The sequence below is a fragment of the Chelonia mydas genome, chromosome 6 (assembly GCF_015237465.2).
Source record: "Chelonia mydas isolate rCheMyd1 chromosome 6, rCheMyd1.pri.v2, whole genome shotgun sequence".
Lineage (NCBI taxonomy): Eukaryota > Metazoa > Chordata > Testudines > Cheloniidae > Chelonia > Chelonia mydas.
Genome location: NC_051246.2, coordinates 93,209,344 through 93,237,058, shown reverse-complemented (window position 1 = coordinate 93,237,058; position 27,715 = coordinate 93,209,344). Strand labels below are relative to the sequence as shown.

At 42.0% G+C, this 27,715-nt stretch overlaps 2 protein-coding genes across 2 annotated transcripts; one reads left to right on the top strand and one right to left on the bottom strand.

Annotated features, from left to right (window-relative positions):
* On the top strand, positions 1 to 21,860 carry SNW1 (SNW domain containing 1). The gene is made up of 14 exons (XM_007067418.4): positions 1 to 174; positions 1,673 to 1,826; positions 3,928 to 4,089; positions 11,716 to 11,811; positions 11,904 to 12,010; positions 12,823 to 12,927; positions 13,019 to 13,088; positions 15,044 to 15,109; positions 16,354 to 16,470; positions 16,850 to 16,991; positions 18,207 to 18,303; positions 19,612 to 19,729; positions 20,791 to 20,954; positions 21,036 to 21,860. Exons 1-14 carry the CDS (start codon positions 161 to 163, stop codon positions 21,232 to 21,234), a joined length of 1,611 nt encoding a protein of 536 aa, XP_007067480.3. The 5' UTR covers positions 1 to 160; the 3' UTR covers positions 21,235 to 21,860.
* Positions 21,792 to 27,682, bottom strand: LOC102940253 (SRA stem-loop interacting RNA binding protein). Its single transcript, XM_037900763.2, has 4 exons — positions 27,520 to 27,682; positions 27,021 to 27,079; positions 24,946 to 25,053; positions 21,792 to 21,931 (listed from the first exon to the last, which is right to left on the bottom strand). Exons 1-4 carry the CDS (start codon positions 27,593 to 27,595, stop codon positions 21,857 to 21,859), a joined length of 318 nt encoding a protein of 105 aa, XP_037756691.1. The 5' UTR covers positions 27,596 to 27,682; the 3' UTR covers positions 21,792 to 21,856.
* Positions 27,683 to 27,715: the final 33 nt, after the last annotated feature.

Here is a 27,715-nt window from a genome sequence, read left to right as displayed (position 1 = left end):
CGTACTGTAGCATGTGACCTTCCCGCTGAGAAAAGATGAGAGAGAGAGCGAGACTACAACTCCCAGATACTTTTGATGTCCGCGCTTGCGCACTTGTGATCTCCCTTCGTGTGGCTGCTGGCCAGGGCCCCTGAGGCCCGATCCGAGCGAGAAGAGGAAGATGGCGCTCACCAGGTTGGTGGGGCTGGTCTCCGCTTGGGGTCGGATTCCCTCCGCCCTGCTCACGGTCCAGTGCCCTTACACCCCCGCAGGGTCCGGGTCTGGAGGGCCCTGTCCCGCGTGCGAGGTGGCTCCCGTCCCCGCCGTGGGACAAACTGCGCTGGCGGCGCGTAGGCCGCACCGAGCCGGGGCCTTTCCCGAACGCCGAGCCGCGGGCCCTGCCGCCACGGGGACAGGGCCGGAGAGACGGGTCGGGCGTGGGGACCGGACACCGCCCACCGCCCACCGGCCTGCGTCCCGGCTCGGCCCTCGGCTGAGGGCTGGGGGAGGGTAGGAGGCGCTGCGGGAGGCAGCGTGCACCCCGGGGGGGGAGGTCGCCGGCCACCCTTCGGGGCTGTACAACTGGTGGCCCGTACAGGGAGTCAGGGACGGGAACGTTCCTCCAGGGTGTGCAGCGAGCTCTCTGGAGCTGAAAGGGTTAATTTCCCCTCCTCACACACCCCCCCCCCCGTGTGGGGACAGCGGATCCCTCGGGTGCGATGGCTTCTCCAGGGGGGTACACAGCCACTCTTGCGTGGAGACGGGGCACAGGGAGTCTGGGGTCTGATGCAGCGGCGTCCGGGACATCCCTGTGCACTGGGGTTGCACGTAACGCTCGGGATATGAGCTGGGATGATAGATCCCATAGTGTGCACAGCTCCATCTAGGTCCTAGGGCAGTCCACTGAGAGAAGTTGAAAGATCAGTGTCATTTCTCTGTCTAGCTTAAGGCATATCTCTTTTTGTGTTTACTCTGACATATAAACCTTTTGGCAGCCAGACGTTTCCTTAAGGACATGTAAAGACAGGCAGCGTGGTACTCAGATGGGGGTGCAGAATGAACTGAAATGTGGGAAGCTAAAAGTTCGGCATTTTAGCTGAGTCCTTTGTTCTTAGCCAATGGGAACAAGAGGTGCTCTGGAGAAAGTGTCCACATCCCCGGAGAAAGGAAACATCTTGTATAGCTTGGGTACTTTGTCCAAATCTTAGTGAGAATGAGGTATATCGTGTCTATTTGTGGCCATTTACGTAAGGGAGTCATTAAGAACTGGAGGATCTTTTCTTATTCACTTCGACAGAATGGTCAAAAACATACTTACATGGAAAGATCTGTGTTATGTTCTGTAAGATTTCTACTACTCTGTTGCTAAAGAAAAGGCAGACATGGCTCCTGCTGTGCTTTCGTTCAAACAGGGGTTGGAAATATGTATTAATTAATTATGTCAAGTCTAGAGAGGTGGAGAAAGAGTGCCACCTTCAATATTTCAACTCCGTAGTAGCTGTGGCCCAGTTGAAAAGTCCTGCACTCAACTGTTAAATGTTATAAATTATTTCAGATCCAACACAAATCAGTGGCAAAGATTAACAGTCCCTTGGAATACTCTCACAACAGACTCAAATATTGCATTTGATCTCAGTTGTGTTGAGTGGGTGAGGCTGTCAAAGTTAACATCCTTCTCTTTTTGTTTGTGCAGTTTTTTACCAGCCCCAACTCAGCTGTCTCAGGACCAGCTAGAATTAGAAGAAAGGGCAAGATCTCAGAGGTCAAGACAGACTGCACTGGTGTCATCACGCAGGGAACCTCCCCCGTACGGTTATCGGAAAGGATGGATACCACGAATGCTAGAGGTAAATATATGAATTCACACTCTGGTAATAGCTCTCATTTTTTTTATATATATTTTTTATTTTAAAAAGGGTAGATTAAATCTGAGCACTTGAATATAGCACAGAAAATTGTGTAGCACCCCACCATATGAGAAATTGACTGGTTATGTCCACCAGTCCCAGTGGAAATATTCTGGGTTTGTTTTGTTTTACAGTATTACTACTTACCATAGAAACTTTCTAGCTATATTGTACATTACCTTCCCTGTGGATAATATTGTAAAGTGAAAGCAAGCAGCCCTTGAGATCATGGCCTTCTGAACACATGCCTATTTTCATTTTCCTGATTTGTTAAATACACAGTTCAGATTAAAGTTCTCCATGCATGATTACAGTTAGACAGCTAAAAAGAGTTGCATTGGAGAACAAACTCATGGTTACAATGTTTTCATAAGTAACAGATTATCTTACTCTCCTGTAAAGCATTGGCATTTGTCAAACATTCAGTGTTAAATATATAACTGCTAAAAACAACCTGAGATAATGATGCTTGTTCTTTGTCTTGACCCTGAACTTGGTTAATCTCATTTCAACTGCAAATGCTGACAAGTTGGGAGTGTGAACAGGGGTTTTTGAGAAATTGCACCAAGACACTTTGTATTTTGACCCAGAAATTCCTTGCAGTGATTTAAAATGACATTTGGCATGAGGTCTGAGACTTGGTGTGGTTAGTCCTAAACCAGTGTTAACAACAACAACACTTCTGGGACAAGGGACCAGTGACTCTACTGAAGTGTTAATACCTTGCAAAACATCAGGACTAGAAAAGGATATCTTATACAGCAATTGCCGCTTTCCACTAATATACAACATTCTTTTTTAGTTTTAATGTCTGATGAGATATCAGATCTTAAAATTTCCACATTTTCATTAATTCTTCTGCATTTTAATTAGCAAAATTAATATTTTAGTAGTCACTGCCTCAAACTGCTAAAGCTAGAAATCAGTACATAATGTTTTTTTAAAATTGGGTGTCATGGCTTTCAAATAGCATCCAGCCTCACTTCCAAACACCAGCTGTACATGAATTGATAAGTATGTGGGAAGGACTGTTACAAGTATCTGTCCAGTTGATAGATCAGTACAAATGTCTTTAACAGCAGTAAACTGTTCCAAGCATGATCTTGGTCCAGAGAATAAAAATGAAGTTTAAAAATCAGTCTCTTAGATACCAAGAGTACTATGAAAAGGAATCTCATTTGGGTTTACTGACCAGTGACTATCTTTTGGTCTGGTTAGGGTATGAAGACTATTTAATTCTGTAACTGGGGTCTTTAAATGTGACACTTGAAAGAGCCTTGGTAAATCATCTCAGATTGTTCTTAGAATGCATGGAGCACTAATCCTAGATGTATCTCAACTGTTATGGATTCAGAATGGCCTGGTTTGAGAGGCCTATCTCCTTCAGCTCATTAAATACTGAGTGAAAGGGCAGGTAAGCACTCTTGAAGCACAGGGGCCTGGAATTCCTACCCAAGTGCCAGTGTGTTGGAGTCTAGCATACCTACCATTTTGAATGTGTGAGCTACAGGTTTTGTGAAAAGAATGTTTCATCATTAAAGCAACAAAATTAGCTGCTAGTCCGCTGCTAATTGTGCTGTGGAAAGTGACAAATACCAAATATAGCTTAGCAGCAGAAAACTGTCACTCTTGTAACATTAGTAGTTTGCAGTTGCTTTATTGTAATAGTAAAATACTTAAAGTTCAACCGCCTTGATTTATGTATGAATCTAATTCTGTGATTATTATCGGCATTGCGGTAGTGCCTGACATATTCCAGTCTGGGATAGGAGCCCTTGTTTGGTGCAGCAAATAATTCTGGACATTGCCCGAAGGAAAATGAATGCATCTCTCTTCTATTTTAAGAATTCTGAATTCTGCTGCCCACTGAAAGGATATACTGTGGTACAGTCTGGTTGTTGCACTGTGGGAACAAGGCCATTGTGCTGGAACCAAAGCACTCCCTGCTCCCATTCCTTGCTGAAAAATACTGGCAAATCTCGTGCTTTGTTTCATGCCACATGTTTCATTTATTGCTCACTTCTCTTTCCTTTCTGTGCAGGATTTTGGAGATGGAGGTGCTTTCCCAGAAATCCATGTGGCCCAGTACCCTTTGGATATGGGCCGAAAGAAGAAAATGTCCAATGCTTTGGCCGTTCAAGTGGATGCAGAAGGAAAAATAAAATACGACGCTATCGCTCGACAGGGACAGTCAAAGGACAAGGTAATACACTCTTACAATAGGAGTGCATGTGTTTGGCAGCCTTAAACAAATTGCGTTAAACATATTTGTTCTAACCAACTGTCACCATTTTGACATTAGAAATCTAGATGGTCGCCTTTAAGCATTGACATGTTTTGTTAAAAGTTTAGGAGGTGAGGTAATATCAGTCAACTGTGAGTGGCACGATTGGGAGGATATGGTGGCCCAGAGCTACTTGAGTCTTTCTATTTTGTAACTGTGATGATAATTTTGTGATCTTACAGAGGTTAGATAATGTGGGTGAAAGTGCCTACTCAAATGTTGTCTATTGATGGCTAGTATTCTACTGGAGTTTGATGGCCATCTTGGGGCGTTCTAAAGAAACCAAGGCATGAGGGTCGGCTTGTCAGAGGCAGCCTTCAGTCAGACTTCTGTAATTCAGGATCAAATTAGGGGTTCTCTTTCTGGCTATGAAAGGCAGGCAGTAAAATAGCACAAACACAACTTCCAGAAAAATGGACCCTTATGTGCTTTTATTGTAACTGTCATGCTATCTGGAATGACTCGTGACCATGAGTACCTACCTCAGGCCAGATTGTCAAAAATAGGACAGACACCCCAAACTGGTGGAATGTTCTGTAATTAGATTTCACCAGCCCAGTAACAAATCTGAACTCCCGCAACACTATATAGTCTTTCTGTGAGTCACAGACAGTCTCCTTAGGCTCTCCAGTCTATTTTGCTACCCAGGCAAGCTGGACTTAGTGATAAATGGTCACTTATATCAAAATCACAGAATATTCAGGTTGAGACCAGTCACTTACCCGAGGTCAATTTGTATTCTATATCTCTCACCAACGACAATGCCTGTAGTCAATTCTGTAATAAACTAACTAAAGGTTTATTAACTTGGAAAAAGAAGTAAGTTATTTACAGGTTAAAGCAAGCAAGCATATAACACAAATGAGTTGCAATCTAAATCCTAAGAGTGACAGAGTTGTAGTGATCTTTCAATTCAAAATATCTTTCAAGGAAAACCCAGGGATAACCCTGGTGGATCTCTTGCTTCATTTTGGAGTCTCTGGCCCTGTGAGAGTTCAAACCGCAAAGAGATGATCATTTTTCCTTGTGAGGCATTTTTATATATTCTTCCCTTAGAAATCAAGCTGATAGCCAGAGTTCCCACAGAAGTCCCTTTGTCATGAGGGGAGGGGGGAAGAGGAGGAGGAATGCACTTAACAAAGTCTTTGATCCTTGATATTATACAATAGCTCATTTGCCTTTAATGAACAGGATTTAACATCTTGTTAGAGACCATCAACACGTACAACAAATGTATTGCACAAGTCTTTTTCCTGGTTTGTTGAGTTACATAGAGGTTTAGAATGCAAATGCTTGCTATCACTTTATAACATGGGGTATAGTTGCTTGAGAACAATACATGCAGCATGCTTCAAGCATTTTATAAAACACTAAACACAACTTAACATCTAATATTTATTTTGCTAATGCACAAGTAACCAAGAGTGGTTTCCAGCTATGCATTTGTAAATGTTCAGTGAGGCTTGGGGCCTTGGCATGAATTGGCATCTGGTAATCCAGTGTCACAGTAACATTGACTTTTTTTTTTTAATAGTCTTCATGTTTTAACCAGTTTTATTTTGTTATTGCAACTTCCATTGCATTGCAATATGGGGTTGGCAGTGTTGCTGACTTAAAATTGCCATACTGTAAGACTTTCTGGGCCCAGACCTGCTCCCACTGAAGTCAGTGACAAAACTACCATTGACTTCAATGGGGACAGATTTGGCTTCTGTATCTGTAGTAGTGATTCCTAAAAGGAAATGGCTAAATTGGGTATTGTGGTGTCCCAATTGACATTTAGAAGACCATTTATGCAAACTCCCAAGCTCACTGTCAGGAGCCCATATTTCAGAGAGGGTGGATTGGATCATAGACTACATCAAAACTTTTATTTTCCTTAAACAGGTGTGGGAATAGGAGAATTAGTGAGGTTTGACTAGACCAGATGTTTGACCATTTCCTTGCCATGGTAACTATTACTCATCCCTCTCTAGAGTAACCTAAAGGAAATCTGAAAAGAAAGAACTGAACACAGGGGGCTTTTTAATTTAGAATCATTGAGATGTTGATCTGGATAATTGTTCAGGAACTCAAGATTCTTCCTGGATTGATGGAGCTCCCTATGAAAATTTGAGCACTAGGAGGAGCACTTACTTGTTACAGGGATGAGTGCTGTTCAAAACCCCAAGGTAGATGGGGAAGGGGTGTAGTTTTCTAAAAGTATCAAGTGCCCAATGAATGTGACAGTGACTCAGTCTTTCAGGGGTGAAAATTTCCTTAATCAGAACACTAGGAAGGTTAAAAATCATTAACTTTTTAAAAACTCAAAGTAGATTTTTTTGATTTTTTTTTTTTTACTCTTACACTTATCTGAAGTTTATTATGCAACTGTCAAAGTGTGATGCCTCAGACAAACTGTTACAATCATTTAAATAAATTGAAAACCCAATCAATTATGTATGTTGAATAAATGCCATGTATTGTGTATCTTCATGACATCACACTACTACAGCATATTTGAAACATGGGCTAAAATCAGTTTTGCTCTGAACTCTCATGTGGACTGAAAGTGATTCGAAGGAATAAAAGTACATAATGGCAATGGCAGTATGCTGAGTTGTGAACAAGACTTCCATTGGGATGCCACAAGAATTGGAACGTAGCTACTAATAGGGCTAGAGATTTATAATACAACAATGTGTAGCATGGCTAAGCAGTGACTAATGGGGGCAAAGGGAAAATACTAAACATTTTAAATCTTCAAAGATTTGTGCCAACTTTAACTTTATCCACGTAGCCTCCAGCGAGGAAGGTAAGTGTTGTTCCTAGCTAAAAAATGAGTATATGGAGCTAGAGATTGGGTAAGTAACTTGCCAGAGGCTAGGCAGTGTGTTAGTGGCCGAGCCAGGATTAGAATGCAGAAATTCCTGGATCCCAGTCCTGTGCTCTGAATCCTGGACCATGCTGACTCCACCTACAGATATTTGAATGTAAACACTTAGGGAAGAGAGGAATTATTTATGGTGGTATAGTGGAACATAACTAGGACTAAGAGGTGAAATAAAGAAAAGGAAAACTTAGATTCTGTCTCAGGAAAATGAACATCATGGAATAGTCCACTATGGAAGTGACAAGCCTCATTGCTAGATGTTTTAAAGGAGATGAGAGAGCATTAGCAAGTATGGTATGTGGAATGATTCTTCATTGGTCTGCTGTGAATTGGGTGACCTCAAGTGGATTTTACAGATCTAACTTTTGTGATTATACACTATGAATGAGATTGACTATAGAATCTTTAATAGCCTGGACTATACATAAAATTCAGATATTCTTCAGATCTCAGTACCTATGGCTGAAGAAGAACAGATATTTATAAATTGGCCCACCAGGTGTTCTGGATCTAACTGGGATCGCTTCGTGAGCTCCTTATTTGTCTGGGCTAGGAACATAGGTTATTTTGCTTTCTCTACAGCCTATGAATTGTCTCAAATTTGAATTAAATAGTTGGCCTTTCTGTAAAGGAGACTGCTGCCGCCAAACAGGTTTATCACTACAACCCTTGTATCTAGGTGGCTTACCAGCAACTTCCATCACTTCCGCTATTTGCCTCTTATGTTTCCTTTCCATATAAAAATACCGAGTACAAGGAACTTCCATGGAAAAACTCTAGGCTTGTGGGTACTTGAAGATCTGATACATCACCTCTGCTTCTTGAGGATGGCAGAAGCAGCCTGATAAATCGATACTAGCCAGGCATCTACAGATAAATCCAGACCTGACTTTGTGGATCCTAAACCAGATATCCATAATAGCACACCTGGCTCCTGTATTGCCAGAGCTTATTCCAATACTAACTCTGCCCATGTGGCTTGTGATGGAATTCAGATGGCACACAGCATAAATTAATGCTTCTTGGAACATCACTGATTTTACGTGTTTTGTTGAGGCTAATGTTTTCCTTCCATATTAGGGGAACTTGCATTATAGGGCAGCTGTCCCCAAAGTCCACCCTTACCATGGCAGAATTAGCCTCTTTCCAGTAGAGTGACTCTGCGTGGAGGAGCTGGTGATAGTATGTGGAGTTGGAGGTGATACTACTTAGCTGCCTTTCACTGACATTGCTTCTCAAAGGCTATTTTTACAGAACTTGCATGCTTCTCTTCTGCGTGCCTTGTAGCAAGGGAGCAAATGAGATGGCTCTGTCTATCCGTCACAACATATAACCACACCACTGTTGCTAAGGAGGGGGGGAGGGATAGCTCAGTGGTTTGAAAGCATTAGCCTGCTAAACCCAGGGTTGTGAGTTCAATCCTTGAGGGGGCCATTTAGGGATCTGGGGCAAAAACTGGGGATTGGTCCTGCTTTGAGCAGGGGGTTGGACTAAATGACCTCCTGAGGTCTCTTCCAACCCTGGTATTCTATGATTCTAAGTTAGCCCAGCGCTTGACAAAAATTAGCTCATAGATGAAGAACAGTTGGTTGAAGTTCTACCTCAAAAAGAAGGTCATGCTGATATAGAGAAGAAAGTATTTTGAGAAGTTTGCAACCATGCTGCAGTCTCCCTTAGCGGACCTGAACTGGTCAAATTCTGTAGCTCAAGAGTGTTCCTGCATACCTCTTTGATGCTAAATTCCCACACAGCAGCATCTGTGAGTAACTCCTCTGCATTCTTCAGCTGGCTAGGAGACTGTCTTGGCAGATGATGACATAGCCTGGATTTTATTTCCTGATTAATGCCCAAGTAGATTGCACTATTGTAGCTCAAACTGTCAGACCTCAAGAAACTACCACTAGTATAAAGTGCAGTGATGCGTCTCCTCAACATTGGCGACTATGAGCATAGCAAGCCCATCTTCTGCTTACTAAACTGGCTCCCTAGAATATTGCATCACATTCAAGGTCTTGGTCTTTTTCTTTACGACACTTAACGATCAGGGCCTAGGATACTTAAAACTCCAGGACAAGGACCGCATTTGGCAACTGCACTCCTTGGACACAGTGGAACTGTCTACTGCAAGGATAAAGTTAGTCTGCAGGAGATGGAGCTTTTTTGAGGGGTGGGCCAACACTGGAACAAACTCCCATGTGATGTAAGAACAACCGCAAACCTCACCATCTTCCATTTGAAGTAGAAGACACTCTTCTTAATTCTTGCTTTCACTAATGGAAACACATAACACAACATACATTTAAAATAAAGCCACGTATAGTTGTCTCCTGAGGGAGTGGGGGCGGGGGTGGGGGGGAGAGAGAGAGAGAACCACTTGTCAGCAATACTAGTCATGTTGATAAAAGAACTCAGATATCGCAGTGATGGCTATGGTATGAAAACATGAGTAGAATAGACCTAATAATTTGTGAAATAGTTCATTACTCATATCAGAGTAGTATCCACCTCTTTTGATAGAGCTTTTCTTGAGAAGTGGGGTTAATCCTGGGTCTTTGTGGAGTGACCATAATACCAATTTGGATAAATAGATGGTGCCTTCTCCAGTTGAGATACAGGGAAGATTTTTGAAGTTAGTCACTTATGTCACAGAACAAAATGGAAAAATCTGTTTTGTAGTGTTGGGGTTACCACATTCCATCCTGTAGATGGCTGCATTTCAGTGGCAGGCAAGTGATCCTTACTTTACATATGTAGTTGATAAAGTTCTGTATAGAGCCACTTTGAATATACAGAATCAAACATATTGTTGAAAAAATATTTAAACAGTTGCAATGTGACAAGTTTCAGGCAAGAAAGTTCTCCATATAAGCCTGGTCTTATGGGATTCTAAGGGCATGGCTATACTGGAAACTTCAAAACGCTGTCGTGGGAACGCTCCCGCGACAGGGCTTTGAAGTGCGAGTGTGGTTGGGCATGAGCGCTGGGAGAGAGCTCTTCCAGTGCTCCTGGTAATCCACCTCTACGAGGGGATTAGCTCAGAGCCTGTCTACACTAGCGCTTTAAAACGCTCAGACTTGCTCCGCTCCGGGGGGGGTGATTTTTCACACCCTGAGCCAGCAAGTTAGAGCGCTATAAAATGTAAGTGTAGACAAGCCTAAGCATGTGTGATCAGATTCTACTGATAGGTGAAGTGCTTTCAGATATAGGAAGATCAGAGAGCAGTCTCTTCCGATAGCACCATAGCACATAAACATTTAGTCTCTGCCTGTTAAGACTGCCCCAACCTGCAGAAGGAATCTTTCAGTGGGACCAATAAGTTGATTTCTGACTGATCACTCCACATTGGAGTAATTTCAAAATGGAAATGCTAAAGCCCAATAGCAATGAATCTCTTACCTGACTTTCCTTCATCCTCATAATCAAAAAAGCGGTCCAATTAAAATTTATAAGATACTTGTACTTTTTTTTGTTTTTGAAGGAGGTGGGAATATTGTTTATCGCCACTAATGTCAAACTAATCTCCCCGTTGCATCCACTTTGCTGTCACTTTGCACACAAGTAGAATGTCTGTTTAGTGGGTAGTGAGTTGTGGATTTAGTTCACAAAGCTCATTTGTGCTCCAGTCACCTGACAGAGGTATATTGTAATTTTGAGATAACTCCTGTAGCTTTCTCTTGTCTCTGAGAATATTCTGAGCTCCTTCAATGTGCTTGGTTCTTCATGCAGTGGGGCTCTTGGGTTTTATAGTTAATTACCAAAGAGGAATACTGTTCTTCAGATGTCCTTCACTTGGCTTTGTGAGATGCTGGAATAGTGTTGCTCATTTAAGGGATTATTAATTTTGGAGATGTGGATAAGTAGCACACACGAGCCATTTACTGCTTATTTAGCACTGAGGCTACAGGTCAGTTTTATAGTTAGGCATACGCTATTAGGAGCAGTTTATTCCATCTTTCTACTTGCAAGAATAGCTATTGAGAGATTTTAACCCTTTGAGCCAGGATTTTCTGATATTACTTATTGAGGCAGATGTAAAATCCTAATTCTAGGTGCAATGTTTTTTGTTTTGTTTTGTTTTTTTCCCTGTATGAACCTTTCAGTAACACTCCTTCCCTATATTATTCTTACTGGGGCTTAAGATTTAATAATTGTGTGTGGGAGGACTGAATTATTCATGCTGGGAAAAACATGAAATCTGTCAAATATTTAACAATTTCAAGGAGGTAGGGAAGATGATGGTGTAAGGTATAAAAGCAGGATAGCCGTTTGAGTTGAGTTTCCCTTGTTTGTGAAAATTTATATATAAATCGGGGTTTTCTAGCTTTGCTGAGGGATCCCAAAAAAAGGAAATGGATGGTCAGAGCATGGGATTGGGAGCCATGAATTCATTAATTCTAATCCCAGCTCTAATGGCAGTTTGTTATGTGACTTAGGGCAAGTCACTTCTTTGCCTCAAGTTTTTCCATCTGTAAAATGGGGGTGATACTACTTCCCTATTTTATTTGTTTTTTGAGAAATCCTGATTACTGTGGTGCACCTGGAAGCTGAATGATTGCTATATAAATGCTAAATACTATCAAAGGATAATCTATCTTCTGAAATATCTCCTTGAGGAATGGTGCATTTCTATCTATTCCTGTTTCACAGCACTGATCAATTATAATGTGTTTCAGGTAATTTACAGCAAATATACAGATCTGGTACCTAAAGAGGTTATGAATGTGGATGACCCCGACCTGCAAAGACCTGATGAGGAAGCAGTGAAAGAGGTACTGTATGCATTGATGCACATAGCTGTTAGAGCTGCATTCTATTTTTTGCATCTTTGTTATGGCACTCAACATTATTTTCCTGATTACAGCTAACTGAAAAAACAAGAGCAGCCCTGGAGAAATCGGTCTCCCAGAAAGTTGCAGCAGCCATGCCAGTCCGAGCAGCCGACAAACTAGCTCCAGCTCAGTACATCCGGTATGGACCGAGTTAGAGTATATAACCCTTTTGTGTAGAATTGGTTAGTGAGAGCATGCCTTGATTTTTAGGAGGAGGCTCCTCTTTTTTTTAAGCTTACTCCTTTGCAGGAGGCTGCAGTATGAAACTAATTCAAGAAATGTAGACTTCGTTATTAATGACGAGTTAGTTTGAACCATGTTGATTGTCTTCACACCAGAAGTTAAAACATTTGAAGAGGTGATTGCTTTTTAATGGAATGTAATATTAGTCGCATTACAGAGGGCACAGTGTGCTAGGGAAACTGACCATGATGTGTGTGTTTCCATTCAAAATAAGGTCTTTATAACCAGGCTCTCCCTTTACATAGTGTGACCAACTCTAAAGCAATTCTGAACTAGAAGAATAGTCTTTATTTAGAAGGAATCTCAGCTGCAGCCATAAGAAACTTCCAAACCAGGGTTTGGGTCACTTCAGAGCATACTTCTGCAAGTATATTAAGGACTTTTTTGGGCCACAGCCAGTGAGTAGTCCAACAATGTCTATGAGCATGTACTATGGCATCTGACTAGATAAGACTCTTCTCATCCTTCTAGTTTGTAACTTAAATGTTACACTCTGTCCTGTTGCAGAAACAGGACACTATAACACTATAGCCTGAAAAGGGGCAGTTCAAATGCTAAATGAATATCTAGTTACATCTGTGCATTCTGGTGTTGAAGAGCATTTTAAAAAATTGGTGTGAACAAAACTGAAATGCAGAGCAGTTAAATGAGGAAGGATGAGGCTGGCAGTGTGTAGAGAACTGAATGTATCTCAACTGCTTTCTTCAGATACACACCATCTCAGCAGGGTGTGGCCTTCAACTCTGGAGCAAAACAGAGGGTTATTCGAATGGTGGAGATGCAGAAGGACCCCATGGAACCTCCAAGATTCAAGTGAGTACCTGGAATTTTTCATAGCAAGTAGAGGATTTTGATAAGCACATTTCCTTACTGCCTACTGATCACATTATCCTTTATCCTTCAGGATTAACAAGAAAATTCCTCGTGGGCCACCTTCTCCTCCTGCTCCTGTAATGCACTCCCCCAGCAGAAAGGTATTGAATGTAGCTGCTATTTTCTGGTCTGGCTTCTAGCATGTGTTCTCAAACCCCACTCTGTTGATATCTAGCTGCTACCTGTGGTGCTTTTTCTCCTTTCCTCTGCCTTAAGGTGTGTTGCTAGGTGAGTAATTTAGTGTGAAATGTAAAATTCTGTGTCTGGGCAGTGTTGAAGGTATATTTTCCTATATACCTTCACAGAGGTTGATTTAAACTCCCCACTTGTTTTACAAAGGCTCACATTGCTGTGACTCTCTGCAGCTTGGAGGGTTGGGTGAGGCTCTAGATTTAGCATATCCATACTCCTCTTTGATCAGCCTGTGTTTGTTTCTTGCAGTGTGTAGGAATAACAGGGCGTTATTTTAAGTAATTAAAATAGAATATGGGCTCAGGAGTGATTAATGATATTACCTTTTTCATATGCAGGTTACTTAATCTGTGCTGAAGTTTTGAGAAATAAACCAGTTCAATTCATCTCTTATAAATTTATTAAAAGATTAAGCAAGCAGTAACAAATAAATTCAAGTGAAATGTCACCAGCTAACTTATAGTTTTTATAAAGGTATAATACAATGGTCAAATTGAGGGTACAAGTCAATGGTTCAATTTATCTGACTAGTCAATTACTACATTTAGTAATTTAATTATGAGCAAGTTATGGAAAACAGTCATCTTAAATTTTTATAGGAAGGTTAAGGGGAGACATTCCTTATCATAGAATATCACGGTTGGAAGGGACCTCAGGAGGTTATGTAGTCCAACCCCCTGCTCAAAGCAGGACCAATCCCCAATTTTTGCCCCAGATCCCTAAATGGCCCCCTCAAGGATTGAACTCACAACCCTGGCTTTAGCAGGCCAATGCACAAACCACTAAGCTATTCCCCCCCCCCCCCCCCCAAAAAAAAAAAAAAAAAAAATTCTTGACTCAGCCCTCCAGTCAGGTCACCTGGAGTTCCCCCTTTGCAAGGTATCATGCATTTTGACTTGAACAGTTTAATTCAGTGTCTGCTAAGAGGCAAGGGCTATTGCCTGTCTCGGTTTTAGGGAAATATAGCTCTTAAAATAATTTCCCATAGCATCCTTTTTGGCTTTTTCTCCCATTAACCATCACTGTTCGAAAATTTTTCTTAAGCTTGGTTTGTTTAATATATTCCCCTCCCCACTTTAACACAATGCCTGCATCTTTCTGGCAGTCTGGCACAGGCACAGAATGATTTATAAAATCCCAGACTTATAAGAGCTTTAGAACAATATTGGTTTAACCCAGATATCTTTTACTGTTTCAGTAACTCACTTAGAGGTTTAGCGTCCACTTTGAAGGACAGTTTGTAATTCATAAAGAGAGACACGCATACATCCACACGCAAACTAGTGAGCATTGGAGCGATTTGAGCATCCTCAAATTGCTTTAGAGAAGGATTTTCACACCTTCCAAAAACCTTTAGCTCATATGATTTGGTCTTAGTTTGGATCTAAACTGATATTAACTGGTGTCTTTGATGATGATGACATGTAATTTAAGCACATTCGCATGTGAGGAAGAGGGTTGGTCTCTTCTCTCTTAGTTGTAGCATGGTTGGCTCAACTGGTGTAGTCTTTTACCACCCTTCCTTTGGATAGCCAGTCCAGAGAGGAAGAGAGCAGGATACAACTTTGGGTGTTGTGTTGATGGTTGCCATCTTTTGTAGGGCTCAGTGACTTCTCTGCTCCTTCCCAAGGGACACTCTTGTCCAATCATGGATTCCAGGATGTTGGCTATAGCTCATCATGGAACAGTGACTTGGCATCTTGCTATTTCTTTACAAAGAACCTTTGCTTTCTGAATTGTCCCAACACTTCCCTAGCTGTCTTTTTGAGAGAGAAGTGGAGAATTTTCCTTACTGGTATAAATCTAAAAAAGTCTTTTCTCTTATCCCCCCAACCCCCATCCCTTGTCCATTCTCTCAATTCAGATGACCGTGAAAGAGCAACAAGAGTGGAAAATTCCTCCATGCATTTCAAACTGGAAAAATGCAAAGGTAATTAAGTTGTCATAAACTCAGCCTTTAATATTGCATCCTGCTGGGAGACTTCTGTGAATGATCTGGAGCCTGAATAATACTGACTTTAAACCTCTAGAGCTCCGTAAACTGGCTGCTTTCAGAATGGAGAACAGTTGTAGAGCTCGGTTTTTCTCTTTCCTATTTACTAAGAGTGTCAAAATGACAGGAGCACAGAGTTGATGGGGAATGTATTAATTCATAGAAGAGATTATATGTGTTGAGAGAAGAAATGGTATTTAATAAAATCCCCATAATATTGCAGTATGGAATTTGAAACCAAACCTCTGGGTTCTCTGTGAAAGTCAATTAAACTGATAAAAGGGGAAAGTGGCATCAGAGGACAGAGTGTATTTCTTTACACTCACTCAGACTCTCCAGATAGTTCTCAATTATGCCTTCCAAAACTAGTGAATTTTCCATCTCCAATTTGACTAAATTATTCCCCGGCAGGGGATGTATGTGTTGTGCCACTCAGCAGGAACTATAGAGGGTCCCACTACTTCTGTCAGGAGATCAGTGTTTGCAGGAGATACTAATAAAATTTCAGTGACAATTCTGACCATTCTCTCAAAGTTGCTGCTGCGCAGAAATTCCAAATGAAGGAGGCAGGAAAAGCAACATGCCGTGGTACTTTTTCCTACCCAAATGCAACTGTTTAACTGTGCTTGACAGTGATTTAGAGGCTCCAGTTTTAGGTTAAAACTGCTTAAACCCCAGTTAAGCAAAAACTTCATAGAAGCCTGTCTTAAATATCTCCCAAAATACCTGCAATATTCATAGACTTGCATTTTTGAGGTGGAGGCAGACCCTATCTCCCAGCCTCACTGGGAGCCTTGTCTCCTGGGGACACAGAGTCCTGGTGACTAATGTTTTATATGTATTAAAAACAATTCAGAGAAATCCGCTTTTAAACACAGATTTTAAAACTGGCTACCACCAGAAACAGCGTGTCCCAAGTTTTTAACACAAAGTCAAGAGCTGAAATGTATCAATTGCGGATGATCACTCTCATCCCAGTAAAGATGGTAGTTGAAAAAATAGATGATCCTTGTGGAAAAAAGGAGACTGGAGATGAGACTTATATTCTCCAGCATAATTATGCAAATGCATGAAATGCAAGTCCACTGAAGCATATTAACAACGGGTAAAGATTTTGATTTCCTTGTTCAGTATTCCACATTTCTTTCTGGTGATGAAGTGTCTGTCTGTTTTCACTCGAGGGTTACACCATTCCATTAGACAAGCGTCTGGCTGCAGATGGCAGAGGACTGCAGACTGTTCATATTAATGAAAACTTTGCCAAGCTGGCTGAGGCTCTCTACATTGCTGACAGAAAGGTCAGGCTGTTGTTTAATCTCAGTGTTGTTATGGTTGGTTTAATTATTTTCTTCTGTGTATTTTTATTTCCTTGGGAAAAATCAACTGAGTGAAGTTGTAGCTTTCTACTCCATCTTCCTCTTGGGCTGACATGAGACATATAAGTTGTATCATCAAGATATTTGAATCAACAGGTCAGCATGGACTGGTCTCCAGGGAGCTTGTGGCTCTTTTCTTAGTCTTAGATGCTAGGCTATATGGCTACCTGGTTTTGTTTCATGTTTACAATCTGATTCCTATTGGAAAAAAAGGCTGTTTAGTGGGCAGCTTCATAGCTGTTGCTCTCCTTGCATCCCGTGTCTCACCAGTGTATTAACAAGTGTTTTTAATCTCATGCAGGCTCGTGAGGCTGTGGAGATGCGTGCCCAGGTGGAGAGAAAGATGGCACAGAAAGAAAAGGAAAAGCATGAGGAAAAGCTCAGAGAAATGGCCCAGAAAGCCCGAGAGAGGCGAGCTGGGATCAAAACCCATGCTGAGAAAGGTACATCCCTCCTCTCCTTCCCCGCAAGAAATCTTGTCAGGATATTAAAGTTGTTTTCATGTTAGTTCGAACCCTTTAAACTAGTTGAAAGAATATGAGAGCCTATGTTAACTAAACCCAAACTGTAATTGCTAAGCAGAGCAAATGTTTCTCATGTCTTGAGTGACCTTGAGTCAACTCAGCTAGTTAGTGGGAGTGCAGTTTGATTTTGAGCCCCAAGCTCCCATGTCAGTGAATGTTGCAGAGAAGGTTCTTCAGAAAGGTAGAGATGCACTCTGACCACAACAAGGAGCAGCTTTTATGGATTTGTAGAGGGAACCCTTGACTTAAAGGAGGGGATGGGGCAGTGAGAGATTGGGGCGGTGGAGAAAACAAACTAATTCACTTCTATTGTCAAGAGTGTGCTGAGATTTCCATTCTGAGTCTTTTCACAGGACTATAACTGAGTTACATATTTATGCCAACCCACAACAAGACAGTCACAGGCCAAGAACAAATCTGACATTACAAATCATAAATGAGCTTTTTTAAGTCTTAGAGGATGTCAGACAGGTTTTTGTTTTTTTGGTTTGTTTTTTTTTGCAGTCCTGTAACTGGGCTTATTTTAAACACACTGCACACTAGACCTTTTAGTTACTAAACTGAATCCCAAGTACTGGAACAGCTGTATGCTCTAGATTGAAATGTTATGTCAAAGATCCAGGTACCAGCTACAAAGAGCAGACATACTGTCTGGTGATAAATCCACTCAGTTGTTGGATACTCTTCCCTACAGCTGGAAGTGCATGCATAACAGGATTTGTTCTTTGATTCTAAAACCTAATTTTAGTAACACTTCAAAGCATAACTCTTCTGTAGCACATTGGGGACCTATGACACCCTTTAACTTCCATGGGATTTGCCAAGTGTTAATCCCCAGGCGTTGCAGAGAGAAAAGAATCCCTGAAAGCCAAGAAAACGTGGTTCAGACAGACTGCATCCTCCATCTATCTTATCAAGCCCAGGTGTTAGAGAAATGTTTTCAATGTCATTAGAAAGGGATCTTTTTAAATCTGCTTTTTCACTTTCTGTTAAACATCTGATTTAAAAAGTGGTAGAGCCCTTCATTTTCTGTAACTCAACACTGACTTCAGTTACTTCAGTGATCACTGGTTTAACTCTATCAAATAAAAAGTAGCCGTCTTGTTATCAACAATCTTAAATGTGTCTGTACAGAGGATGGAGAAGCTAGAGAGAGGGACGAAATCAGACATGACCGGCGCAAAGAGAGACAACATGACAGGAATCTTTCCAGAGCAGCCCCTGACAAAAGGTGAGTCACGAAGAGCAGCTTATCTAATTGCTGTATTCATGCAACTCCCTTCCCAGGCAGTGGAAACAACAGTAAAGAAGTTTCTACCCATGAGCCAAGTTTGGGTGACGTGTGTTTGTGTGAGGTCTTTACTGGGATTCTTCCCTCACTTTGTTACAGGATTTTAAAAGCTTTATCGGTATTGCCAGTAGTGTGTGTAAGTTCCTGGAGCAGATGTTTAGATAACACAAGTCCCACAAAATGTCTGCAAAGCTTGTAACTTCATGGAAACTCAGTTCCTTAAGATCAACGTGCACATCCTGGAAACTAACACTAAAAACCCGCATTTGGCCTGTACCAGCTGATTTGGGCTCAGGGGCTATTTAATTGCAGTGTCGACATCTAGTCTTGAGCTGGCGTCCGGGCTCTAGAACCCTGAGATGTGGGAGGATCCGAGTGCTCAGGCTGCAGCCCTGGGAGCCTGAGTCAGCTGGGATGGACCAGCTGTGGGCTTTTAGTTGTAGTGTAGACATACTTGCAAGTAGTGAAAGATTTGTAGTAGCTAGTATGGCACTTAGCCACTGGAATCTAGTTTTCTTGATCAGAAGCTATTTAACTCAGAGAGCTCTCAAACTTATGTATATACCCTGACCCAGAACTATTTTTCTGAAGGCATTTATAAATTCTGCATGCATGCTGAGGAATTTAGTTGTGAAGCAAAGTTTTAGTGATATAGAGCCTGGGAACCATGTAAAGTCTCAGTTGGGATGAAATTCTGACCCAAGGTCAATTGGAAACTTGCTGTTGACTTCAGTAGGGCCAGAATTTCACTCCTGATATGTGGTTCCAGTTAACTGAACCATTTTGCTTGAATTTAATAAGTTTAAACTCTTCAGGCTAAGCCTGTGTGTTTGCCCAGACCAACTTTTAAGCTCCCAAAGACTTCACAGAGCTTGCACTTTGAAATTTTTGTAGTGATTAGCTCTGAAATTAACTACCCAAGACTGTCCTCTGTACTGGTTCTGATTGAAAACAGATATAGAGGTTTCTAAACCCCAACCGGTTTGATGTGATGTTGAACAGTGGAAAAGCAAACTCAAAGGCCTTCCCCCCAACTAAAACATGACTTCCCCAAAGTGTCTCCTGTGCCAAGAGACCACAAGTTAATCTTCAGCCTAAAAAGGGAAGTTTTGGGGTTAAAATCCAGCTTCTGATGGAAACTGTCTTAGTCATTGCTCCAGCAGCAGGTCATGGTTTTTAATCTTAACTTTAATAATTTTGATTATCTTCCAAATGAACAGTGTTAAATTTGTTACATTTTTAACTCAGGTCAAAGCTGCAGAGAAATGAGAACAGAGATATCAGCGAAGTTATTGCCCTGGGTGTTCCCAACCCTCGGACATCCAATGAGGTCCAGTATGACCAGAGGCTTTTCAACCAGAGCAAGGTAAAGAAATGAGACCCCTTCACACTCGTGATTGATTTCTAAAAGGTGAATGCTGGGCCAACTCATCCCTTTGTAGGGACAGTCCAGTGTAGAGAATTAGTGACCCCTTTCTGCTGGATGTACAGAGGAAAGCTCTGAAGGCAGACAGACATGTTGCAAGACAGAGCAGGAGCCACTTCAGCCAGCTGTTCTGATTCCCTTTCATTTAGTGCTGAGATATTAAAGAGATTGGATACTCTCTAAATACTTAAATGGATGATGGCCCTCTGTCAGGTGAATGAAGGAACTTCATTTTCACTGAATGCATAAAGAAATAAGGGAAATGTGCTACTGAGAGAAGGAGGCATATGGTAAAGACAGATTCAGAACAGGAAGTTAATAGTAACTTGAAATTGGCAGACTGCAACTCCATGTTTTACTGCTCATATTGAAAATACTTCTCAAATGATTGTCACTTGCAGTAAGTTTTATTTAACCGTGTCCCAACTGGACTTTGAAATCAACACTATCAGTGAAGTCTAGTTAATTGAAAGAATTCCATGTGCCCCTTTGTCCTCCTGCCAAGTGACTTTACAATCGTTTTTTCTATTCTCACTTCTTGTGAAAGACCCATAGGAAGAAGGAAAATTGACTCTGTAGGAAAAGGAATGTGCAAAAAAGCTGAAAAAGCAGGCTTTTCCTCTTTACTTCAGTTCTAGGACTCCTGGGTATCTTATTTTTTTAAGCTTGCTGTTACTTTTATTACAACATTAAAAGTATTTTCACTTGCTTTAGTCCCAGTTTAAAACTGGTGTGGTATGTTAAACAGCTTCTTTGCAGGGCAGGTTGAAATAATCCTTGTATATTAAAATGCAGGTGCTCTTTCCTGTTTCTTGCTGGGAGGATAGAAATGTCCGTTGCACAACAGATGTTTGTAGCACCGAGTTCATGATCAGTAGACATTGTATATTGTACCTCCCTGTAATTCATCAGCTTAATGTTTCCTCACTGAGCTTTTGAAAACTCACGTATCCTACTTGGATTAGTACCTCATGCATTATCCATTCTCTTCTCCTTTTCAGGGTATGGATAGTGGCTTTGCTGGAGGAGAGGATGAAATTTACAATGTCTACGACCAGCCTTGGAGAAGCGGTAAAGACATGGCCCAGAACATCTACAGACCTAGTAAAAATGTGGACAAAGACATGTATGGTGATGACTTAGAGGCTCGAATAAAGACTAACAGGTAAGAAAACAGGAGAAACTCAATCTCTTCCTATGCCATTTAGAACAATCTGGACTGAACATCATCTTTCTTCTGCTGCAGGTTCGTTCCTGATAAGGAATTTTCTGGCTCAGACCGAAGACAGAGGGGCAGAGAGGGACCCGTTCAGTTTGAGGAAGATCCCTTTGGTCTGGACAAGTTCTTGGAGGAAGCCAAACAGCACGGTGGTTCTAAGAGGCCCTCGGATAGTAGCCGCCCTAAAGAACATGAGCATGAGGGCAAGAAGAGGAGGAAGGAGTGAATGGACAGGCCTAATTGAGTACCAAGAATGGACTATAAACTGGGACTCCATGCTCATGACATTTTTAATCTATCAGCAGGAGTGTACAGTAGATGGTCATATATGAAGCAATTTAGCAGTTCTGTGCAGTGTAAACAGATGTGCATAATGGTTCTTCTAAGTTTTAACCAGGACAACCACCCATGGAGAACAGGGGAGGGGGAAGATTGTTTTGGACCATTCAGGGGCATATTATCTTAATTCAGGGCTTTAGCTATGCTATTCCCCTGTGCCCTATCAGCACTCACAAGAACTCTGTCCCAGCATCTCAGGGTAAGATACCCTTGCCTGGAGCTTTAGTTTTTTGTTTTTAAACTAGCAAGGCTTTTACTTAATATGATAGTTTTCCTTGTGTATATAGCTAACCCCCTGCTTATGCTGTAATAAATGGAATTTGGGGGAGCTTGTAGGATAGAGTTCTTACGATTCACTGATCCCCTCTCAGCTCAAATATAAACAATACAGCCGCAGCAGAGGGAAACAGCTGGATTCTGTTTTAAAGTCAAAGACACTCACACTTCCCTCAGTAATGTTTATTTTAGACTTTCTTTACATGTTAGTGAAATAAAGTCTCCTGCTGCTGCTAACTCATGTCAGCTACTCCTTCATTTGCATATTGACTTCGAAAACTTCTGGGTTTCTGCCGTCGAACCTGGAGCTGAAATAATGAAAGCAGCTATTTAAACCACAATTGAAACTTCTATTCAACTTCAACAGGAGACAACTGACTTCATATCCTCCATCCACACTGATCTCGCTCTGGGACAGATGCTCTCAAAAGGTATTTTTTTATTCCACCACACTTGCACTTTCAGGAGCCATAAGTATAGATACTAGACTCCCAACAAGAAAGTTAGAAATAGCTGCTGCCCTGCAGGAGAAAAATCTTAATAGCTTCCCCAGAACCACACATAAAACTAGTGGAAAGTAACTGTCTAGGATTAAATGGGATAAATTGCTTCTACAGGGAGGAAAAAGCTTGACATCTCTTCATAACTAGCTTTTACATGAGACAACTCAGCATTTCCTACAGATTAACCTTTTGAACTACTTAGCAATATCAGTGAAGGGAAAAGCAAACTCCCTTTTACCAAAAAGAAAAGGAGTACTTGTGGCACCTTAGAGACTAACCAATTTATCTGAGCATAAGCTTCCGTGAGCTACAGCTCACTTCATCGGATGCATCCGATGAAGTGAGCTGTAGCTCACGAAAGCTTATGCTCAGATAAGTTGGTTAGTCTCTAAGGTGCCACAAGTACTCCTTTTCTTTTTGCGAATACAGACTAACACAGGTGTTACTCTGAAACCTCCCTTTTACCAAGTTTATTATCCTGTTGTCTGGACTCTTCTTGTTCTTTAATGAAGATGCAAAGATTTGAACCCGGTAAATCCCTGACGTCCTCTCCCCACAACTAAGTGTAATTACTCCTCCAAGTCTACATTCTTCTACCACTTCCCTTTTCCTTAATTTTTTGCAATATTCTAAAAATCGTGTTTGTCAACTAAAATTGTCACTAAAGGGAAACCAACTTGAAATTCAGTGAGTTAAAACGAGGTAGTACAGGTTAATGTTTTTAACTCTGTTACTGAAACCAACTGTGGGAAACAATGAAAATACTATCAAATGCATATTTAATTTATAAGAACTCCTATCTTTTAATCAGTTGTAAAAGCAGGTAAAAAGTTCAGACTAAAATAATTTGCATTGACTGGTTCCTTAGATCTAGGCTGCTTATTGTTCTAGCCTCTAGATATTTTATTAGTTCTATTATTTTAGTAAGGGTAGTTATTACAGGTGAAAGCAATCAGCCGAAGCTTGGTGGAGGGTTTTGGACTTTCCAAGCTATGCATTTAAGATCTCATACTTAAACACTACACCTCTCATTGGGATTTTTTTAAAAATAAATTACCCAACCATCCATGGTCATAGTAGGGAAAGGGTCCAGACAATACTGACAGAAGGTCTAGTTCTGTAAGGAAATGAGTCCCCATGAAAGGATGGAGTAGTTTGGAGCAATTACTGACTGAAGGGGCCAATGTCTTGTTAGTCCTGTGACTGAGGCCAGTAGAGGAGACAGCAAATTGTTGGGCTCTACTGCCATCACTTTTCTGACACTTTGCTCTAAAGTTGTTGCATCAAACCTGGACAACTCGGTTGTCTGACTCTAGCATTTATCCACACAAGTTTTGGGGCACTGAGCCAATACATTCAATGTGGACATAAGAGGTGATATACTGAATTGCACAAGAAATGAACAATTCAGGTAAGGGAGTATGCCTACCCTTTGATACAAAACCTAAGGCTTCTACTGAATCCTCATGTGGTGCTGGATTTCCAGCTAGCCTTAGTGGCCCAAACCACCACCTTCTAGCCCTTCTGTACTTGGCTAGAAAGTCCTTGATTGATGTGGAGTGTCATCTAGATCTTTGACCTTCAGTATGAATGCATGCAATATGCTTTACATGAGACTACTTCAGCTATGTCTACATTGCATTTAAACACCTGCAGCTGGCCTATGCCAGCTGACCTGGGGTCTGGCTACACAGCTGTTTAACTGCAAACGCTTGTACTGGAGCTTGGGTTCTAGGACCCTGCCAGGGAAAACTATCCCAGAGCCTGAACTCCAGTCCAAGCATCTACACAGCTGTTAAACAGTTATGTAGCCCAACCCCTGCATGCCCAAAGTCAGCTGGCATAGGGCAGCTGCAGGTGTTTAATTACAGTGTATATATATATCCTTTAAGGCCACTCAAACTCTTGGAAATGCAGAATGCAGCTGCCTTTTTAGTTGTGGTTATATGAATGACACCTTTGCTCTACAGCCTACACTGACTCCCATGTAATCTCCACTGCAATTTAAGATGTTGGTTGTAAGTTTAAATCCCTTTACAGTTCAGGTCTTGCATTCTGTTCCTATTTACCTCATTACTTGACTTCAAGTGATATGTTCATACACACCAAAGGTCCCCAAACTGAGGAACGTTAGACAGAGACAGGGCTCCCAGCCGAATGCCTGACCCCAGCCCGGCCCTGTTCCCAGCCCAGGCCTGAGGCTGGGGTGAAGCCAGGAGCAGAGCCATGCCTGGCCACAGGCCCAGCTGCCAGCTCCCACTGCAGCCTGGCTGTAGCTCAGCTCCTCCCAGATCCACCCCCACCTATGGCCCCAGCCTCCGCCCCTCTTCCCCATCCACATCTCTCTTCCCCCACCCCCACTGAAGTGCGGCCCGGCTCTCAACCACGCACAGACAGAGTAAGGGGGCCGCAACCCTCAAAAGTTTGGGGCCACTGATATAGACTGTCCCTAAGTTTATATAGCTGTGGGTTGAATTCAAGGCTGTCTTGGACAGCCCTCTCCTCTTGAATTTGTTTTCTTCCTTTTAGTCCAATATGAGGGAAATTTGACTTTCAAGAGACACTGCAGAGTCTACTTGGTCACACTATCTGGAAAAGAGGTTTGGGATAACTTCAGAGAAAGTTCTCAGTAGTTATAGGTTGGGGAGTGTTACAGCTGTCAATTTTACATTACTTCTATTGAAGTGTTTAGGTGGTTCATCCAACTTGTGTTAGGAGAGGCACACAGAATGCTCCTCAGCACCCCTGGCCTACTCAAAAGGAGGTAAGAGTTCAGTTTCTTTTATAAAATAAAGCGTTCATTTAAAACAAGCTGTTACCTTGACTCCTTCTAGGATGTGGGATTCCTTCTGTAATGCATTGTGAAGGCCTTCTTCTGAAGAGAATCCAACCCAGCAAAAGCCTTTATGAAATCCTGTTTCTTTATCCTAGCCACCAAATACAAAATAAAATGTAGCTCAATAGACTGACAAAGTACTACACTGACATTGTTACAGCACCCTCGTACAAAGTTTTTCATGATAAAGATCCTTAGTTCACTAGAGAAAATTAAATACTTTCTTTCAGGAGCCCATCATACCCTTTCCAGAACACTTGAGCCCAATTGCCTTGTGAACTTGAATTTAACTGGATGCTGCTCCCCTCCCCTTCCACAACCTGAGTCCAGCAGCCAACATTGTCTTTTTAACATCAGTTTGAAAGGCTGGATAGCACGGTGTGGTTATTTGTTCAAGACTGAAGGCATTACCTATTGTCTACCACAAGTGGCAGCATTTAAATGGGGGTTGATCTAAATCACAAGCCTGAGCCTTGGAAAATGAGGGAACAAGATTATAGCAGTAGTCTAAGATACTAGAAAAGCTGATTGCAATAGTAAGACAAGCAAGATGCATAGGAAAAAAAATCCATGACTTCCTAAATTCCTTTTAATGGGCTTGCCACTTTTAAGAATGCATTGCTATCCACGAAGAGGAAAGCTAGCTACAATAGCCACATCTGCCAAAGTACCTCAGGCCTGAGCTACAGCTAGTTCTGCCACTGAATTTCAATCATGACCGGCAGCACTACTTCCAACTTATGCTGAATCAGCCTTGTCACAGTGTGACATTTGTAGTGTCCCGTAGAGAGTGGTGATAAAGACATCAATTTTATTTTCAGAAATAAGATGATTCCCTGCATTCCCAAATAATTTCACCCACATCCCAAGTGGTCTCCACTTCTTATTGAATCTAGTCTTAGGTAAAATGATCAGTTCACAACTAGAAATTTAGGGGGATTGCTTGTTTTGTTTTCTAGCTGTAGCTCACTAACATTGGGGTTATCAGTGAGGGGAAAAGATACTTTTATCATGTCAAAATATTTATTTTTGAACAACTGGACTGGAAATCAGTGTCCTACCCGTTAAGACAGCTTTAGAGAAATATTTTTTGAACTCCTAGAGAATTAGAGGAATGGCAAAGATGCATCTGCTATATCTTCAGAATGGAATTTATTCACCACCATTTAGTCAGAATATTTTGACATAAGACAATTGACAGAAGTGAGGAAGCAGAAGCATTGTTTATATGAACTACCATGCATCAGCCAGCTGCCATTTTTCCTAAAAATGGGTGTCTTCCCATATTTCTGAAACATCCACAACCATCTTCCCAGCTAAAGTGGAATAAAGGACTTTCTTTCTTTTTTTTACAGCCACCCCATTTGGCTCCTTCATTGCCTACCAAGGGGCTACTGTGAAGCAGCAAAAAATCACTTTTCAGCTTATTTAACACAAAAAGTCAAATACCGTATGTCCAGTTAAGCAACACCAACTAAGGCACCTAATAACTTTGCACTTGTATAACATCTTGCAACATAGGAGTTCAATGAATATAGGACATTATAATGCCCACTTTGCAGATGGGTAGTAAGGCTCCAAAAGGTTATGTGGCCAAGCTCACTAAGTACATCAGTAGGCACACATAATAGTAACCAAAAGTCCAGACTCCCACTTCTAACATTCTGAAGTGTTGTCCAAATATTAACTATAACTGTTTATAACAATCTGAAAGCAGGAACCGCCAAAAGGTATATGAGTTATTTAGGGTGGCCCAAGGAAATATAATGAGATGGAATTAAGGAAAATTTGATCAGAATACAAGAAAAGGCTTCTTAACAGTGATATCAACAAAGCCATGGAAAAAATTCTCAAGAGGAGTAGTGGAAGTTTCACTGGGGACTAAACTAACTAAGCATTTGTTCATAGGGAACAACCCCAAGTTAGTGGGGAAAGTTGGACAATATGAACTAATAGGTACTTTCCAGCTCCTGTTGATTATATGATAAATAACATGAATAGCAGCGTTAATTTGTTTTGGATAAAGGGGCAATTAGCTAAAGAAAGGCAGATACTCACAAATGGCAACATGCATTTTCTTACAGTCCCAAATTGAGCAAAATAGTTTCTGAGTTCCCCTGTGGGAGAAAAACGTACAGTCACAACGAAGTCCACGACATCCAACAACCCCGAGAAAATTTTTTTGTAAACAATGGGCCTGTGCCTAAGGCCCTACCGTGAGACGTGCCCATCCCTCCTTCACACACCCACCCCTCAGGGGCAGCGCAAGCTGCCCCGCCATACACGTCCCGCTCTACCCACGAGCTTGGCCTCTCTGCTGGAGCAGACAATGGCGGGGCGGGGGAGCTGTGCAATGAAGCCGGCCGCCCCGCTGGAGTCCCGGACAGGAGCCAGCTGCTGCCGGGCGGGGACCGGCTCTTGCTCCCCTCTGCGGGGCGGACAGGGGGCTCCGCGGCCCGATCGGGCCCGCTCCTCACACCGCCCGGTGACTGGAGACCTGGACCCGTCCGGGGAGCTCGGCACGGGGGGGGGAAGGCGCCCCGCCACCCGGACTCACTCGTGGCCAGAGTCCAGTGGATGTGGGAAACGAAGAGCTCAAACACTCGCCGAGGGTAGGCGCGCGTCGCCGCCATCTTGGAAGGAGAAGAGCGAATTCTGACCTCTGACCTCTTCCCGCTCAGCCAATCAGATGCGAGCCGTCCGTCGGCTTGTGCTCCCGCGGGAGCGGGGTATGAGAGGTTGTCATTGCCAAG

Excerpts from the sequence above, each read along its gene's own strand:
- SNW1 (XM_007067418.4), top strand. Across the intron at positions 11,812-11,903 it reads ATGAGGAAGCAGTGAAAGAG|CTAACTGAAAAAACAAGAGC; the intron begins GTACTGTATGCA and ends TCCTGATTACAG. Across the intron at positions 16,992-18,206 it reads CAAAACCCATGCTGAGAAAG|AGGATGGAGAAGCTAGAGAG; the intron begins GTACATCCCTCC and ends GTGTCTGTACAG.
- LOC102940253 (XM_037900763.2), bottom strand. The coding sequence starts at position 27,595 with ATGGCGGCGACGCGCGCCTACCCTCGGCGAGTGTTTGAGCTCTTCGTT. Across the intron at positions 27,080-27,519 it reads CCACTGGACTCTGGCCACGA|GGGAACTCAGAAACTATTTT; the intron begins GTGAGTCCGGGT and ends TTTCTCCCACAG. Across the intron at positions 25,054-27,020 it reads GAAAATGCATGTTGCCATTT|GATAAAGAAACAGGATTTCA; the intron begins GTGAGTATCTGC and ends TTTGGTGGCTAG.